The sequence below is a fragment of the Pyrgilauda ruficollis genome, unplaced genomic scaffold (assembly GCF_017590135.1).
Source record: "Pyrgilauda ruficollis isolate IOZ18807 unplaced genomic scaffold, ASM1759013v1 scaffold41, whole genome shotgun sequence".
NCBI classification, from domain to species: Eukaryota; Metazoa; Chordata; class Aves; order Passeriformes; family Passeridae; genus Pyrgilauda; species Pyrgilauda ruficollis.
In genome coordinates this window covers 6,941,927-6,958,814 of record NW_024525601.1, presented here as the reverse complement: position 1 = coordinate 6,958,814, position 16,888 = coordinate 6,941,927, and the positions used below count along the sequence as shown (strand labels likewise).

The window sequence follows — 16,888 nt, the reverse complement described above, 5'->3', positions numbered from 1 at the left end:
CCTTTTGGAAGGAAGCTGTGCCCATTAGTTGAAAATCACAATATTCCACTCTTTAACCGATCAGCACGGAAGAAGAACTCTACTCAGAACTGTGTAACAAGTGCCTCTCCTTCATGAGAGACCACTTGCAGTGTCAAAAAGCTGCTTCTGCCTGCTCTCTCCATCTCAGCACTTTCACTGAACAGCAAAACTCGTCCACTTGTGAGGTTTCTGCAATATTAACAACTGTTCAGGCAGACAAGAACAGCAACACCAATATCTTTCTCATATCACATTTCAAAAGCTTTTTGAGCTGCCACCAGATTTATATGCATTTCTGCTCACTGTTAACTGGGTCTACATTCAAAGTGCTGACCTAGAGGTGAAATGGAGCCAGCAGAAGCACAGCAAGCAGCTGTGGCCTTCAGATGTTGATGACTTCATCAGTCTAATTGGTTTCCACTGGTTTTCATAGCTTTTATTCTGGACAGTCTCCTGCTTGTGCTAATGGGCTGCTCATTCCCAGTTCTCTTCACAGATGCTTTATTTCACTTGTCCTCTTGTTCTGCCTTTCTCCACTACTTTTTCTTTATAGGCCCTTTTCATAGTCAAGTCTCTCTCTCTGCCTCTATTTTGATAAACCCTCCCTCACAAAATCCTACCCCACACTTAAAGCACTTCCTGATTGACAGGATCCCAAGCTGACATGCCACACTAACAGTCACTGTTGTTGGCTGAGTGTGTTGTGCCCATATTATCCAACCCTTCCTTTGTCTGGCTTGTCACGCAGCAAACTCCTTTGGACAGGGATTACACAGATTCTGCACTTGCAGAGTACCTGGTCTTTAGGACAGCCATGGCAGAGGTTCAGCTGAGGCAGTCCTGGAAGAGAGACCACCTCCCTGCATCCCAAAGCATCCTTTGGGATTCTGTTTGAGCTTGGATTCTGGCAGCAAAACTGAGGCTTTTCCTCAGCTCTGTCCAACTGAGACTGCTGATCTGGGAATTTGTCTGCTTATCTTAGTGACTGAAAGAGGCAATGCCCTAGATCAGAGATCCTCCCCTGGTACTATCCTATGACTTGGATGGTGTCTCCCATCACTTAACACATGCATAAAACAAACAAAACCAATACTCGTGACAAATGGGTGCACTTTAGTATCTTGGTCTTCATCTATTCCCCTACTGCTGTGCTCAAAAAATGTGAGCACTTACATTAGGAACACACACAAAAAGACAGAAGATTGTGAAATTTAGAGCTATAACAACAATCGCTCTAGTTTTGCTTTTTAGGCAAGATGAAGACAGTAAATAGGGAGTTTTGAACAAAACTTATTAGCCCATAAGTGCTCCATTACCAAACTGGGGTCAGGAGCAGCTGCATGGCGTGGAGGACCAACCTTAGAAGTTAAAAGTTTAAATCATATCGTATTTCAGAATAATGATTTAAGAGCAAACAGATATGTTCTCATTAGTGCACTGAAAAATCGTGCCTCCCTGTCTGTATGTCAGAGGAGGCAATTAACAGCAGTATTAAAATGGCATGCACATTCCTAACAACACATGTCTCTATTACCTCCCATAACTCATTCACTTTGTTCCCCAGTGATGTCCCAGTCTGCACCTTAAATTTATGCACCAAAAGGGATTGCAGTTTTAGGTGGAAGCGGTCAAACTCCAAAGACAATTCATCTTAGGCTGCTCCTTCACTTGCACAGACCACACTCACATTATGAGGAGGATCAGGTTCACTTTCCATGCCTTGTAAAAAGTGTCTTTATTTTGCTTTCCAAGGGGGAGGGCTGGAAGGAGACATTCTCTGTTCTGACATACAGAACCTCAGGATAAGGAAGGTTTTGTGAAGCTGAAGATAACTGGGTATGCATCCTTTGCAGTACTGAGCTGCTTTCATCCTTGACATTTGTCCCAGCTCTCTTTATTTTACTCTGTTTTATCTCTGCAAGGCCTGATCAGCTCTATCTCTCTGCAAGATTACCTTTCCCTCCTTATCCTAGCAGCCAGAAGTGTCTGAACCTCTGAGCACAACAGTCTTTCAGTGTGGATCTAAATAAACTGTTTAGTGGTTGTGACAAAAAAAGGGCTCTGTTCAGACCTCAGCTGTAGAAAAATCAGTCTAAAATGAATCTATGTTATCCAAAGTAAGAGAAAAAGGAGTCACAGGAGATTTTAAACAACTCCCTTCTTCATAGGGAGGTTTGCTCTGCAATTCTTAGTACTGTGTGGCTTGGAAAAGTAGAATTGAAGCAATAACAAACAATTACAAGTTTTTCCTGAAAACGCTCCTGTTATAAATCACTTATATGCTAATTCTGCTCAATATCCTTTGGGGTTGTATAGTAATATGTGTGCAAGAACAGATTTCTCTTATAATTCCATAGCTCTGCTTTCCTCTGTATTAATAAGAACATACTTTGACACACACTTGCATCTTTCTAATCTATATCTTTAAAATCCTCTGTGCTACCAATCAATTCAGGACACACACTGACTGTATAGTAGCGTTGCTCAGGATTTGTTCTGTGTTTTATCACACATTTATTATAACTGCTTGTGCCTTTGAACTTCTGCTGTAGGGTCCTGTGACATGTCCAACACACACCACTCAGACCTCCTGCACATGTTTCATGTTTATGTCACTATATTCATAGAAGCTTTGTTATAAATGGACTAAGGAAAGGTTACTGGATCACTCGGCTTCTAATCCTTGGTTTTCAGATGCTTTCTGGCTTCTGCAAAATGCTCTGGACTGGATTTTTAAAAAATTCTTGGTTTGAAGTTTCTATCCAGGAAAGACTTATTTGCAGATGATTGTTCATTTGATTTTGTGCACACAAAGAAGAGAGAGAGAGAGAGTATTTTCTCCAGTATTACAAAATTATAACTTTTATTTCTTTATTCTTTGAAATTAGCAATGGGATCAAAACTGAGAGAAAGACAAAACCTGCCAAGAAGTTAACCATCATATAAATAGATTATTTAAAATTTTTCAAGGTAGTCAAGAAAGAACAAGTGAACTTGCATACACAGTCAACTTTTGCTATTGTAGGCATTATTTGCAAATTACATCCAGGCTCTAAGTCCCTCAGAAGGGACAATTTTAGCAATACAGGCTGATATGTTAGTTAATTGTCTGCTAAAGTGTTCAGTGTGTAAGGCAAAGTTGGGCTGAACTGAACTGGCGTGTCCTTGAGAGCTCGGCGTGCTCTCGCACGGTGCACGGAGCGCGCCGAGCGCCTCTGAGGAAAAGGGGTCGAGGCTGAGCAAGGCAGGCGTTCAGGCCAGGCTGATCCCGAGGCACTGCGGGCTTCACTGCTCCGGTGGAACACAACCTGTTTCTCCCCCGTGCATCCTTTTGTATCAAAGGAGAGGAACGGCACGAGACAGAAAATATTTGGTCCTGTTCCAGCTCTCAAGCGCACCCCAGCACTCAAGCACAGGATCCCAGATGATTTGTCCTCCAGCACCATTGCTACACAAGTGGTACACAGCAAGGTGCTTGTGATGGCAGAGAGGGAGGAGAAGGAGGCAGAGGAATGAAAAGAAGCAGCTAAGCTACTTTAAGTATCATTATTTAAGAGCTTCTCTGTCATCCTGGAGCAACAGTCCCAAAATGACCACCTTGACTTTATCATTGCCTGATTTTGGGCATTAGTATTAAGTGGTTATCCAAACAGTATCCTTATTTCAGAGGAAAATACTTATCACCAGCACTGCCATGACAGTAGTGATTACAGATAGAGTTTAAAGTAGCAATTACAAAATATATTGCAGCTACATGGGAAGAAGCTCTCAGTTTTAACAATGCTTGTCCCTGTCTTAAATTAGGGCCAATGTTGTTGAACATGTGGTGGTGCTTGACTATGAGGAAGTTGTTTTCATTGGTTTCCCAGACAACGAGTGCTCCTTCATACCCCAATAAATAACTATAACTTAGAAGTATCATTTGATAAAGATATATCTGACCCTAAAGCAGACAAATCTCTATATAAATCACATGAATTATTGCTAAAAAATATGACAAAGTTTGTGAGCTCAGTGTTGTTTGCTGGAAAAAAAACTGCCAGCATATTGAACATAAACTTCAATTTGTTTTACTGATTTAAAACATAACACATTACAAACACCAGCAATGGAAAATATAATTTATTCCTTACAGATATTTAGTGATGTAATTATTTAGATATTCCTCCATTCTCTAGAGAGGGTAGATACAGAGAGACAGCTGCAATCAACAGATCTTTTCGTTTTTATTGAGAAATATGTGTAACTATACAAAGTTCTACAGTCCTACAATTATCACTACCATCAAGTTTAAAGAGAAAACATAAAAAGCCAAGTCCATACCCAGAAAAGGAAATCACCAAGTCAAAATTTGGTTTGACTCTCTGACTTCTCTAACACTGGCAGAAGCACTTGATGTGATGATTTGTTTGATGCTTTTCTTTTGCTATTAGCACAGTCATTCAAGTGTTCTTCTTTGCATGTTTTATTACTGATTTCTGTAACTCTCTGGGGAAAAGAAATAAAATGGCTGTGATCACTCTTAGGGAAGCCAAATGGTAAGGACTAGCACTCCCTCTTGATGGGGTGTGGGGCACCAGCGAGTGCTCCCAGGAGCAGAAATTACATCCTCCCTTTGAATGCTCTGCTTTGCAAAGAGCGGTGGAAGCAAAATGCAGAATGGAAGGAGACACAAGTTGCATTATATGTTATTCCCATCCCTGGTCCTTTGCATCCCACCTCTCCCCAAAACCCCCAAGAATGGAGTGTAAGGCTTTCAGTGGTAACAGGTTTGCTCTACCTACTACCAGATCCCCATTGTTGTGGTTTGTTCCTGCTCTTACACTTATGCTGATAATGATAAGCTGATGACAAAATTTTTGGCATGAGCAGCCTATAAATAAAGAACATTGTAAATATATTATTTGTCATATGTTGCATGGCCCTGGAAAGGCATCATGCCACAGTGTCAGAAGTAACTTAAATAGTGTGTGGGCTTGCAAAATAAATGCCCCCCAAAAGTTTCCCCTCCCTTCAGGCAGCTACTCTGGCAAATGAATAAATGATCACATCATTCGGTGTCCTAGACTCTGGAAACTCAGTGTAACTATCATGATGTTTACTGGCCTCCTGGCATCTGGAATAAAACTCTGCAGTCCAAGAACAGGCACAGTGGTGCCCAAAAGCAATTTTCATATATGTCTTTTCCTTAAGCTTATTTTTGCCTCTGAAGAAAAACGGAATTCAACTCTCACAATGTCCCAACTAACTCCTAAACTTTCCATAATGTCCTTTGATGTTTTCATTGTAAGTATTCCCCAGTGTGTAAAGCCTCTGCTTTTTGCTGTAAGGCTATCAATTTTCATAAACAGAAGGCTTTCTTGCACCCCAGATATATCTTTACTAGGTTACAGAGGAGCAATTTGGCAATCCGCTTCTTTATTTCATTTTAAAGTATGTGATACCTCTCAGTCACAGCTATGTAGGACAGGGTCAAATGTTCCACCCATTTAAAACAAAAAGAGGAGGAAGGAAGGAAAAGAGAGAAAAAGGAAAAGAAACAAAGTTTAAGTTTGAACGGATGCAAAGTAAAGACCAAAAATTTTCCAGTCGGTGGATGCAGAGGAGAAATACGCCAAATACATTTCACAAGCCAGTTAAGCTTCTACTGGCACCTAATCACTGCCAGATGTTTAGAAGCAACACCAAGAACATCGCAAAACGCTGGCAAAAAATAAACAAATCAACCAGGGAGAAACACAACTCTTCTTCTCGGGGCACCGGCGAGGGGGAAGATAAAAGTTGGGTGCCGAGAGAAACCGTGCTGGGGGAAGAGCACACATGCCGCGACACGCTCACACACTCCCAGGGACAGCCCGCTGCCGGACCGGGACTGACCCACACACGCCGAGCCGCGGCGCAGAGCCCGCACTCCGGGGTCGCGGTGACAGCCCCGCTCTGCCTCTCCCGGCACCGGCTGCCCGTGCCCTGCCCGCCACCTGCCCGCGCCGTGTCCCGCCAGCACCCTGCGGCTGGCTTCGGCTCATCCCGCGGGCACCGTCCCCAGAGCGCCCTGCCCGCAATGTCCCCTTGCAGAGACTGTGGGCGCTGCCCGTGCCCGCACAGCGCTCCCGCACGCCGCCGATCCCGCCCTGCCCGCTGTGCCCGGTGCACGTGTGCGGGCGGCGGAGCGCCCCGCTCCCGTCCGTCCCTACCTTTCATCTTGGCGCCGGGGCGGCTCTCATAGGACGGTCGGGGCGCGGCGGGGCTGCCGCCGGGAGCGGCGGGCGGCGGAGCGCTCCCTGCCTACAGCCGGGCCATGACCCGCCGCGGGCCCTGCTGCGCAGCCCCGGCCGCTGCCGCTCGCCCTCGCTGCTCGGCTGAGCGGCACCCAGCTCTCGCCGCCAGCCCCGCGGAGCCCGGCCCGGCCCCGCCTCCCTCCCCCCGCCCCGGGGAAGGGGCCGCGGCCGGGGCCGGGCAGCGGGGGCGGGCTCGGGGTCCCGCCGGAGGATGGGGCTGGGGGTGTCGCGCCCCGCGGGTGTCACTCCCCGTCCCGCCGCGTCCTGCGGGACCGCGGGGTTCCCGGGTTGCGGGTGGGGAGCCCGGGCTGTCGGCGGGGAGCAGCCCGGGACGGGAGTTACGGGGCACCCGTCAGTGAGCGGGGGAGCTCCAGCGGGATGTGGTGTTCCCGGCAGGAGAGCGGTCCTGGCTCTGCGCTCCCCACGCCCGTGCAGGCACCCGGGGGATTCCTCGTGAGAGTGATCTCTCCGGGCTCCCCGCAGAAGCGAGCCTCACGCCGATGGAGGGAGCCTGGAGCGGGGGCGCATAGCTGACTGCTGGGAAGAAGCTGCAGGATGTGCGAATTCACCCTGGTGCTGAATGAAGGGCCACGAGTAGTCCTGTTGGATTCAATGGGACTGCGTGCACTACAGGCACTGGAGAGTGTGTGTAAATATTTGTGGGATTAGGGATATACAGGCCAGTCATCTTTTATTTTTCAAGTTCTGGATGTTGCCAGGAATAAGGGATCGTTTCCAGGCTCCTGTTTTCATGAAAAGCATGGTTTGTTTTTCTGCAAAGCTACCAGTTTTTAGGCAATTGAAGACGGTGATAAATGTTTATGATCCAGCTTTGAGTGTTAACATCAGTGCTGATGAGGCACGGCAGGTGCAATGTGCCCCAGTTCATTCTGGGGAGGAATGAAGTAGTGGAGGCACCGGAGAGTCCCTCCTGATGCAGTGAGAAGATGCTCATGATTTTGCCTTTGCAGTTAGAGGTACCACAGCCTGTTGAATGTAGGGATACCAAAAGAAATTATTGTACTACGTGGTCTTTCCAGAGGGTCTATAGCTCCATTAAGGTCACAGTGTACCAGAAAGGTCATGGCTCAGGGTAACAGCATTAATTTAACACCAGGTCAAAAAGCATTGGAAACCGATCAAGTATGATCTCATATCAGCAAGGAATGGAGGATTAAATCCACCAAAAATAGTCATTCTAGAGCAAAAATGAATTAACAGGTTCAGAAATCTGAATTCCTTCAGTTGGTCTGATTATTTGAGTTGACATCAGCTTGAGGATGTTTTACTGACTTGGAGGCAGTACCTTTAGTTTGGGACTGATGAAAATATTGGAATACCAGCTGCAGTAGCCATTTGCTGCTTTAAAGCAGGGCTCAGATATCAAAGAGACTTGACTCAGCTTTTAGTTTACACTCTAGCAGTTGACTGGAATATCATGAGTAAAACACTTAAATCTGAATACAGTCATCAGGTAATTACTGGGTCCCTGTAGTGCTGTGTTGGATTAGGACTGCAGTGTATATGAGACACACTCATGCTTACTTGGTGGTGTGAGGATCCTAAGTTAATTTACAATTTTTATTTTAAAGAATCAATAAAATTCTGTTTTCAAAACTGAAAGCCATCGAAACTCTGATCCAAAGCCCATGAGTATGCTTCCAAAAAGAAACCTTTCCATCACTTTTTATTGACTATATGAAAGCAGTAAATGAAGCCCCATTTCTCCATGTGAGGGTACCTCTGTTTGAAAACACAGTGCAGAAGGAATGCTTTGAAAAAAGATGGGGAAAGAAGAATATCGCCTTAAACCTGTGTCATCAGATGATGTGCAAGGAGCAGGACTGTGCAGGAATTTAGAAAATTCCTCAAAAGCAGTAAAAGATAACACTTTCCTAATTTTTTATACAGTAACCTTAATGAACTGAAGGGTAGCAACCAAAGCTGCAGAGCCTGATGAGTGAATTGCTGCATCTGAGGAAAATATGTTCCTTATTAATTGAAAGAAAAATTATTAGTATTTTGAATTCATATAGAGCTTATAATTGATTCAGTAGGCCTGGGGTCTACCTTCATTCTTGTGACTTGAAAATATTTATTAATTTGTGAACACAGTGGGACACTTCATATTTCTAGAGTAAGCTTCCATATTGGCTTTTAGTCATGTAAGTTGTATTCCACACTGGATTTCTTATACATATGTTAGGAATGTGCAAGAAAGTATAGGTAAAATTATGTTAATTTAAATGGCTGATGAGCTTGCTAACACTGCTATAAAAATCTAGTGTTAGTAAAGAAATGCAGGAAACTCATAAACTGTTTCACATGTCAAATCTTTCCTTTAAACCCAAGTATTTTATGATTTAGTTTCTAAAGTGAGCATTCTTCTTTCCTTCCCACTGATCTATGTCTGTCTACCAGAGGAGGGTGTAGGTGTTAGACATCATCACCACCCTTAGCAATCCTGGGATTAACAAAGGGGAAGACAGATTGTTGATGGATCATGGAGATGGGGTAATTGATCAAGCACGCTTAACAAACATCAGTGGATAATTGATATTATGGAGCAAACACTTTATTGTGTATGTTCAGCTGAATACATACATATTTAGGGTGCAGTGCACTACATAATACAGGTTTGTATTATGCTAGGAAACATAACAGTGTGTTGCCCAGTCACAGGCCTTCACAAACTTTAGCTTTTTATACACTCTTTCATATTTTTCAAGTTTCATTTAAATTTATAGTGAAATTTGCCAAACACGGTTACTTTGCCTTTCCACAGAAAACCACTGATCTTCTCAGAAAAAGTTTCAAGTATATTTTCATATTCTTTTATTTTTAGGGAACTTTAGGAAACCACGTTCTAGGGAAACTAATTTCACAGAAATGCTTTATTTTAGGGGCTTCTTTGTTACCCTAGTTCAGGACATAAATTATGAGGCCTGTTTTTTCATCCAACAATAACAATATAACAGCAGCGTACTACCACAACGGGCTGCCTGTCACAAAGCGAACCCATGTTGCAGCCAGATTCAGACTCAGAGAAGGACTAAAGGATCTAAACAAATCATCCTTCTTTAGAAACGTTTACATATTGCCTTAATATGGCTTGTTTATATGGAACTATTACAATTTATTCTTCAAATGCTGAAATAAGGTACCCAAGTGAGTGCTTTGCAGTTGCTGTGGCACGGTGTGACTTTAAGCACTTACCAACCACATGTGCGTTGTTTGTTTTTTTGCTTGCTACAGTCTCCTCTTGAATATAAAGGAAGTTTGTTTATAATGGGTCTCACTCACTTTTACTCTGCAAAATGTGTTGAAATTCAGCAGTAATCCAAAAGAGAAAGATGTCAGTGTTTAATCTCCCCGTGTGCACTTTAGAATTAATTGTGCAGGCTGTGCTCGAGTGATTTCAACCCAAGGTAATGGGCTCAGTCCTTGTTCACTTTGATTCCACTTCATAACGGACCATTACGCTCACCTGGCTCATTCCCAGAGCCTAACCTACAAAATCTGTGCTCTTTGGCAAGTCTTGGACATCCTGGAAGTATTGGTCCTTGCATGTGTGGAAGCATGTGTGGCATTCTCTTTTGATCGGCAGCTTTCTCGTAGCCTGAACTCACACACAATACAAAGGGCAGCAATTTAATTTAAAAATGTCTCAAAAAAAAAAAAATGCATGCATCATTGAGGAGAACTGCATGTGACACAGGCACCATATGTGGAAGATCATTTGTCTGAAGTAAGTACCATTTGGGTTCCATACAAAATGTGCATTTGAAAAGTAAGAGTTGAGTATTATAACATATTTTAATGATAAATCTTTTTCTGCACAACAATTTCATATTGTTGTTAATGACCATTTTGGAGCTGTGCCCAGAGTGAAGACATTATCCTTGGATCTGGGTAATGAGTTTGTAAATGATCCTGAACAAATGGTGAAGTTATTTGCTAAAAATTTTGTTAAATCTGCCGATGAGCCTTTTCTTAATCTGGGTAATTAGCATCATAATTTGAAAGTATTTAGTTATCTAGACTTGTCCCTGGCAAGTGAGATTGGTCTTTGTTTTTCCTTTCCTATTTTTTTATTAACTGTGAGACTGAGAGGGATTCTGAAAGCAGCAAAACACCTGGTTGTCTTTTTGGTATGCCAGAATTACTCAGAGCTACAGACTTGTTCTAGCCGTGGTTTGGATGTTGATCATGCAAAGGCTCATGTGCCAGTTCTCTTGTCTTTCAGTTGCTGTGAACTTTTTGTCTTGGAAGGAAAAAAGGAAAGATAGCTCTAGAACAGGCTGGACAGTCACATTGCACTAAATTTAAATAAAAGCAAAATGCTGGAATGCAAGTAAAAGTACAGCTATCACTGCATGTGAGAGTGAAGGACCGCTGTTTCATATTTGTGATATTTGGTAAAACACATCACTGTGGTGTTTTTTCATATTTGGAATGAAGAGAGATTGTTTACAGTTCAGAAAGTTTGTGAAATTTACAGACCAATTTCCTTGCACAGTTTTTTGTCAAAATTGTCTAAAACAATTGTAGCCACTGTATCTGCTGAATATCCAAACCAATGAAATATTTGACATTTGCACTCCAGAATTTCCATAATGAAAAGTAATTCCATTACTGCTAGAGTGCTAAAATGTTGAAGACACTAAAACTAAGACCAAATAACTAGTGCCAATTTTATTAGGATCCTTGCAGAAGCAGATTTTTATACATTACTTATGACATTTTGTTTGCTCATAGTATGTGTTTCTTTCAACACACAGAAAAATAACTCTGATTGCCTCAGGAATAGATTCTTATTGCCTGAGGTCTAACCAGGTCAGCTCTCTCTTCAGCTGGAGTACATAAAAATGATACCGGCCAGAGTTTGATTTATGTTGATAGAAAGCAGCAAAGATCTCTCCATGTTTTGAGATGTCCAAATGCCAGTGACATTCAGCTTATGGCTATCTTTAGTGGGAGCAAGCCAGCAGGAACCCAGAATTAGGCTGTGTCAGCCCAGAGAAGCATCAGTCTGCTGTCATTACATGCTACACATCTGGGCTTGAGCTGGGTGTGTTCTGCATGCTCCAGTCTGGCTGTGGAACTTCTCCCAGAGGTAAAGTGGTGCACAGAGCTGTCTCTGTAAGGGCACCTGGCACTAAGAGGGAGTGGAAGCCGGTGCAAACTGCTTACAGACACCAGCATAGTGTGGCTCAGCCGTGTCCACTGCCCGGATTTGCTGGTTAGGTCAATAGAGACTCACATGGTCAGTCCAAATGCATGATACAATTATAGAATGGCTTGGGTTGGAAGGAACTTCCAAGATAATCTAGTTCCACCCCTCTGCTGTGGACAAGGACATCTTCCACTTGACCAGATTGCTCAGAGCTCTATCCAGCATGGCCTTAAACACTTCCAGGGATGGGACATCCACAATTTCTCTGGGAAATCTGTTGCAGTGGCTCACCACCCTCACAGTAAGGAATTATTTCCTAATATTTAATCTAAACCTATTGTCTTTCATTTTGAACCCATTCCTCCTTGTCCTGTCACTGTGTGCTCCTGTAAAAAGTCCCTCTCCATCTTTCTTGTAGGATCTCTTCAGGTACTGGAATATCCTGACCACTTGCCTGGCAGTGCAGACCTCAGAGTCAAACAGGGACTGAGTGTGGCTTGTATATTCCTGCTTGGTCATAGGAGAGGATCCTAGCAAGAAAAGCAAATAAAAATACAGTGAATTCTCCCTATATTAAGTTAACATTATTGCAATGCATTTTGGCTCCTCAGCCCGTGAGTTCCACCCATTAGGACTCCCTGACGCTTCAACAAGTGGGTGTAAGTAGGTCCAGGGGAATATTAAATTACAACTCTTCAGCTCTGACTTTGGCCCAAAAAGAACAGAAAAAAACCCTTTGAAAATCAGGGAACATCATGACTGCAGTTGTGAAGTATTTAGTACATTATGTAGAACACATCTGTAAATTATGTAAATTAATATTTATGGAGAATATTGACCCTTTGAAGTTTTGCTTTTTGGAACATACTGAAAATAAAAGATGGCCATTCTGATTAGTATTTTTAGTAGAATTTACCAGGTTTACATAGATATTTTTTAAACAGCAAATGGACTTCAAAAGGAACAAATGTACCAAAAGGTAGGAAGTGATTGCTTCTGAGACCATATTATCAACAGTTACTTCTGGTGCAACTGATGTTCTGCTTCTGTCTTCTTTCAGGTAGATTACAGAGCATGAGATATTCACTGGAAATATTAATGAAGGCTATGAAGAGATACTGTGTTTTTTTTCATTTTGTAAGGCATGCATAAATAGTTGTGGTCAAAAAACATTATTGACGTGGTGAAATCGAGCACTCACGAGATAGGAAATGCCAGGAAAAATATTTCCCACAGGACTTCAGTTTACCTGCCTATGTTTGGAATTATTGACAAGACATATAAAGGTATCAATATGGATACTAGTTTATAATGGTGTATTAATTTTTTTCCTCTGTTAATTCCATTTATTAGGTACAGAGGACTGAACTCATTCAGGGAGCACCCATTCAATATTTTATCTTTTCTTCATTGTTCTCATAGGACCCATTCACTGCAATGTTCATGCTCCTCTCTGAAGAGAAAATTATTGATTTCCTCTATGTCTGTCATCAGGGTAGCATTTCACAAATCTTAATTAAACTTTTCAAGCAATAAGGAGTATTAATACCTCCATTTTATAGAACTGAGACATAGTGAGATTAAAGCTATTCTCTCCTAAGAAGTGAATACCTTGAGGTGTAATAATTTCTCGAGGTACCCAGTGTTGTTGTCGATGTTTACATTATGTACCTGAGGGCACCTTCCACTTTCCACTTTCCAAGCCTGGCTGAAAGTCCTAGTGACAGCCCCACAAGGCTCAGCTACACACAATGCTGCCTCTGACCTTTCTCTCCCATCTTTCCATGCATGTGAAACCTGCAAAGAGCAACGCTGGCAGGCACTGAGTGAAACCCCATGAGTGGATGGGACATGAGGACATGAGGGGTGCTGCTGATTGCAGAAGAGCAGCAATCCAGCTTCAGTCATACAGTGTTTCCAAGCTTGAAGGCTACATCCCGTTGACTTCCATGTCAGGGGGCAGTTCTCAGCCCTTCTGCAAATGAAGCCAGAGGGTTCCTGTCAGGATTGTTGAGAAAAACATGGGTAGTGACAGACTGGGATGAGCTGGATGTTGGTGAGTTGCTGGGATGGGTCAAGGCCAGCTGGTGGCAGCTCAGCCCCCACCCAGTTGCTCACTCACTTGAGAGAGTTGGAAAGCCGAAAGTGAGAAAAACTCATGGGTCAAGATGAAGGCAATTTAATAAGTGAATGGGGAAAAGAAGATCCCAACTGATGCAAAGGCAATCACTCATCACCTCCCACCAGCAGTCCTATGCCCAGTCAGTCTTCAAGCAGCAGCGAAGCACAAAAAGTCCCTGTTTTATTGATGAGCATGCTGTACATGGTGTGAAATATCCCTGGGCACTTTGGGTCAGCTGTCCCCTCCCAGCCTCTTGCCTACTCCCAGCCTACTCATGGGGCAGCAGAGCTAGAAACAGAGAGGGCCTAGGTGATGTGAAAGGACTGCTCAGCAACAGCAAAAACATGGATGTGTTACCTGCACTCTTTTGGTCACAAATCTAAACCACAGCACTGTGCTGGCCAATTGAAGAAAGTCACTTCCATCCCACCCAGTGTAGCTGTTCCCATCACATGGGCACTGCCTGGCAGAGTCAAGAGTCTTGTTCTCTAGTTTCAGCTTTGGAAATCAGAAATTTCTTTTTCCCTGTCTTTTCTCTGGCCTTTACAATAAGTGAGGTAGAACTCTTAAAAGATTTAAAGTTTTCTTCACTGTACAAATCTGGGGTTGACATCTTGCTTCTACGCTGTGCAGACTCCCCCTGGGAAAGAGAAAATGTTATTTCAGGCATAAAGATCACCTACCCACCAGATTTCAGGATTGTGATGCAAAGCCTGGGAAATGAGAGTTTTTAAAAGAAAACATCTACAAGCTTTTGACATAGACAACAATATATACATTTTCCCTTATGTTTCTTTCTTGGAAGTGACTGAAAGTTTTCCAAAAAAATTATCAAAAGAAGTCCAAACAAAATCAGCCAGAGGCATCCAGCCAGTAGGAGAAATTACAGCTAGGATGACTGAATTTTGGCAAGGCTATTACATCCTTATAATGGAAAGTATTGGGTAACTTTAGGAAAGGCCAAAACCAGTTCAGGAATGAAGAAAGAATGACCATGGTTGCCAGTGATTTTAATCTTTCATCTACCATGCAAGCCTATAAAGGGAAGACATAACCTAAAATGTGTTTGGAGATATCTGTGGAGAGGACACAGGGGAACAAGCTGATTTTCATCTTTCTTCTGTCAATCCAGGCTGTCAGGTCTCTTGAAAGCTCTACAAAGCTTTCTCCCACAATAGAAAAGTCAATTTGTCTACTTGAGATATTTGTGAGGAATGAAACACTTGCATCCATGCCTCTCTCAGATCCACATAAAACTACCTACAAGCCCAGCTGAGCAATGACTTACAGCCTTCAGCTTCCAGGCTCAGCATCACCACTCAGACATCCCCAGGTAGAGTATAGACCTCTTTTCTCTACTTTAAAGATGACTGCTCAGCATGCAGCTGGCTTCCAGAGTCTTGTGTAAAGGGAATTCCAAACATTTCAGGAATGTTTGGAAGTTCAGCAAGTAAGTGCTGTTATTAGCCCATTTCAGTGCAGGTGCTAGAGCAGAGTACTGAGATTGGAAAAAACTCCCTCCTGCTCTAGCAGAAGCACATCTGCTGTGGCTGACAGAGCTCAGTGAGGTCTCCAGCTCTGCCTCCCAGAAAGGGAGCAGCACAGAGATCAGGAGCAAAGCTCTGTACCATTCACCAGCTTTGTTGTTCCTGCAGGGGCACTTGGGATGGAGAGGAAAGAATTCTGTCACACATTTATAAAATAACCCTTTGAAGTGCAGAGTTTTCATGCTGTCATTTGTCATGCTGTTTTCTTCATGGACAGAGATCAGGCATGCCTGTTGACAGTCAAAATCTGTCAAAATCAGCATGAACTGCAGAACAAGTATATACATACACCTGTTTGTTCAAACTTTTCCCTTAGAACCTGGAGAACTCTGGGGTTTCTTGGGCAATGGATAACTGCAAGGGCAGGGAGAACTGTGAAGCATGGAGCAGCACTGTGTTCAGTCCATGTGCCACATAGAATACATGCAAAAAAAAATTTCATGGGGAATGAAAATGAAGCAAGGCACCAGAGGCACCACCTGACCATGGTTCCTGGGGGATGTTCATAAGTTTAAGTATGGAAGAGTTTGCTTCTTCTGTTACCAAGTATTTTTCTCAGTTTTGGAGTCTTACTGGTTTTGCTTTGTATTAGATTTCAGAAAATAGACTTCAAAATTGGTAACAGGCAGCTGGTCTGCTCATAATGTTCCTTTTTTCCCCCTTGAGATATTTGCCTGTGTAATACATTCCATTTTTTAATTTATTAAATGAACATCATCAAGGCACTTGCAAAGAAATATCCAAATATATGCAGAAGTATCAGAGAACAAAATTCACTAGAACAGCAAAATTGCAACATGGAGTCATTTATACTGGAGAGAACCATGAGGAGGTCTCTGGTCCAGCCTCCTGTTCCAAGTAGGATCAGCTGTGAGACCAGACCAGGTTGCTCAGTGCTTTTCCCATCTGGATCTTGAAAGCTCCAAAGGCAGAGACTGCACAGCCTCTCTGGGCAACCTGCATCCCTGCCTGGCTGTGACTCAGGCTGATCGCTCAGGCTGAAAGAGTTTCTTTTTGCATCATGTCTGAACCTGCCTTGTTTTCAATGCATGCTTGTCTCTCATCTCCCAGTGCAGAGCACTGTGCAGAGCCCAGCTCCAGCTCCTCCCCAGCCTCCCAGCAGGAAGCTGCTGTCACCTGCTGGGATGCACCGCTGGTTCATGTTCAGCTTGCTGTCCTCCACAGCCCCCACAGCCCTTCCTGAGGAGCTGTTCCCCATGCTCCCAGTCCCCAGCCTGTCCCATTCCAGTAAGTTGGTCCATCCCAGGAACAGAAAACTGTACTTGCTCTTCAATTTTAAAACATTTCTGATGGCCCAGTCCTCCAGCCTGCCTAGATCCAGGACTGCTTCCTAGCCCAGTGAATGCACTCCCCAGTTTTGTTTCTTCTGCAGACCTAATTAAAGTGCACCCCATCCCCACCTTCAGATCAAGAATAAAAGTGTAAGACAGGACAGATCTTGCTTGTAACTAGTCACCAGACAAGGTGGCAGGAATCATTAACCACTATCCTTTGAACCTTTTGGAACCCTTGCACAAACCCTATCTAGTTCCATCGACATAGATCAAAGTTTCCCAAGGAACCTCTGACTCAGTTCTTTTTCCTTTTCTTTTTTTTTTTTTTAGTTTCTCTCTCCCTGACCACCACTTCTAGGCATAAAGGTCTGAGACACCTTGTTGCTGAAGACCAAGGCAAAGAAGCCATTTCTCAGCCTCGCAGCTGCTGGTGCTGCTGCATTCAGCAG

The 16,888-nt window shown here is 43.3% G+C and overlaps 1 protein-coding gene across 1 annotated transcript in view; it reads right to left on the bottom strand.

The window, feature by feature from the left end:
* COLEC12 (collectin subfamily member 12) overlaps window positions 1-6,417 on the bottom strand; it is a 98,899-nt gene extending 92,482 nt beyond the window's left edge. The window contains exon 1 of the mRNA XM_041477682.1: window positions 6,216-6,417. Within this exon, the coding sequence (XP_041333616.1) occupies window positions 6,216-6,222 (7 nt within the window). The 5' untranslated portion in view covers window positions 6,223-6,417. The remainder of the gene's footprint in view (window positions 1-6,215) is intronic.
* Window positions 6,418-16,888: the final 10,471 nt, after the last annotated feature.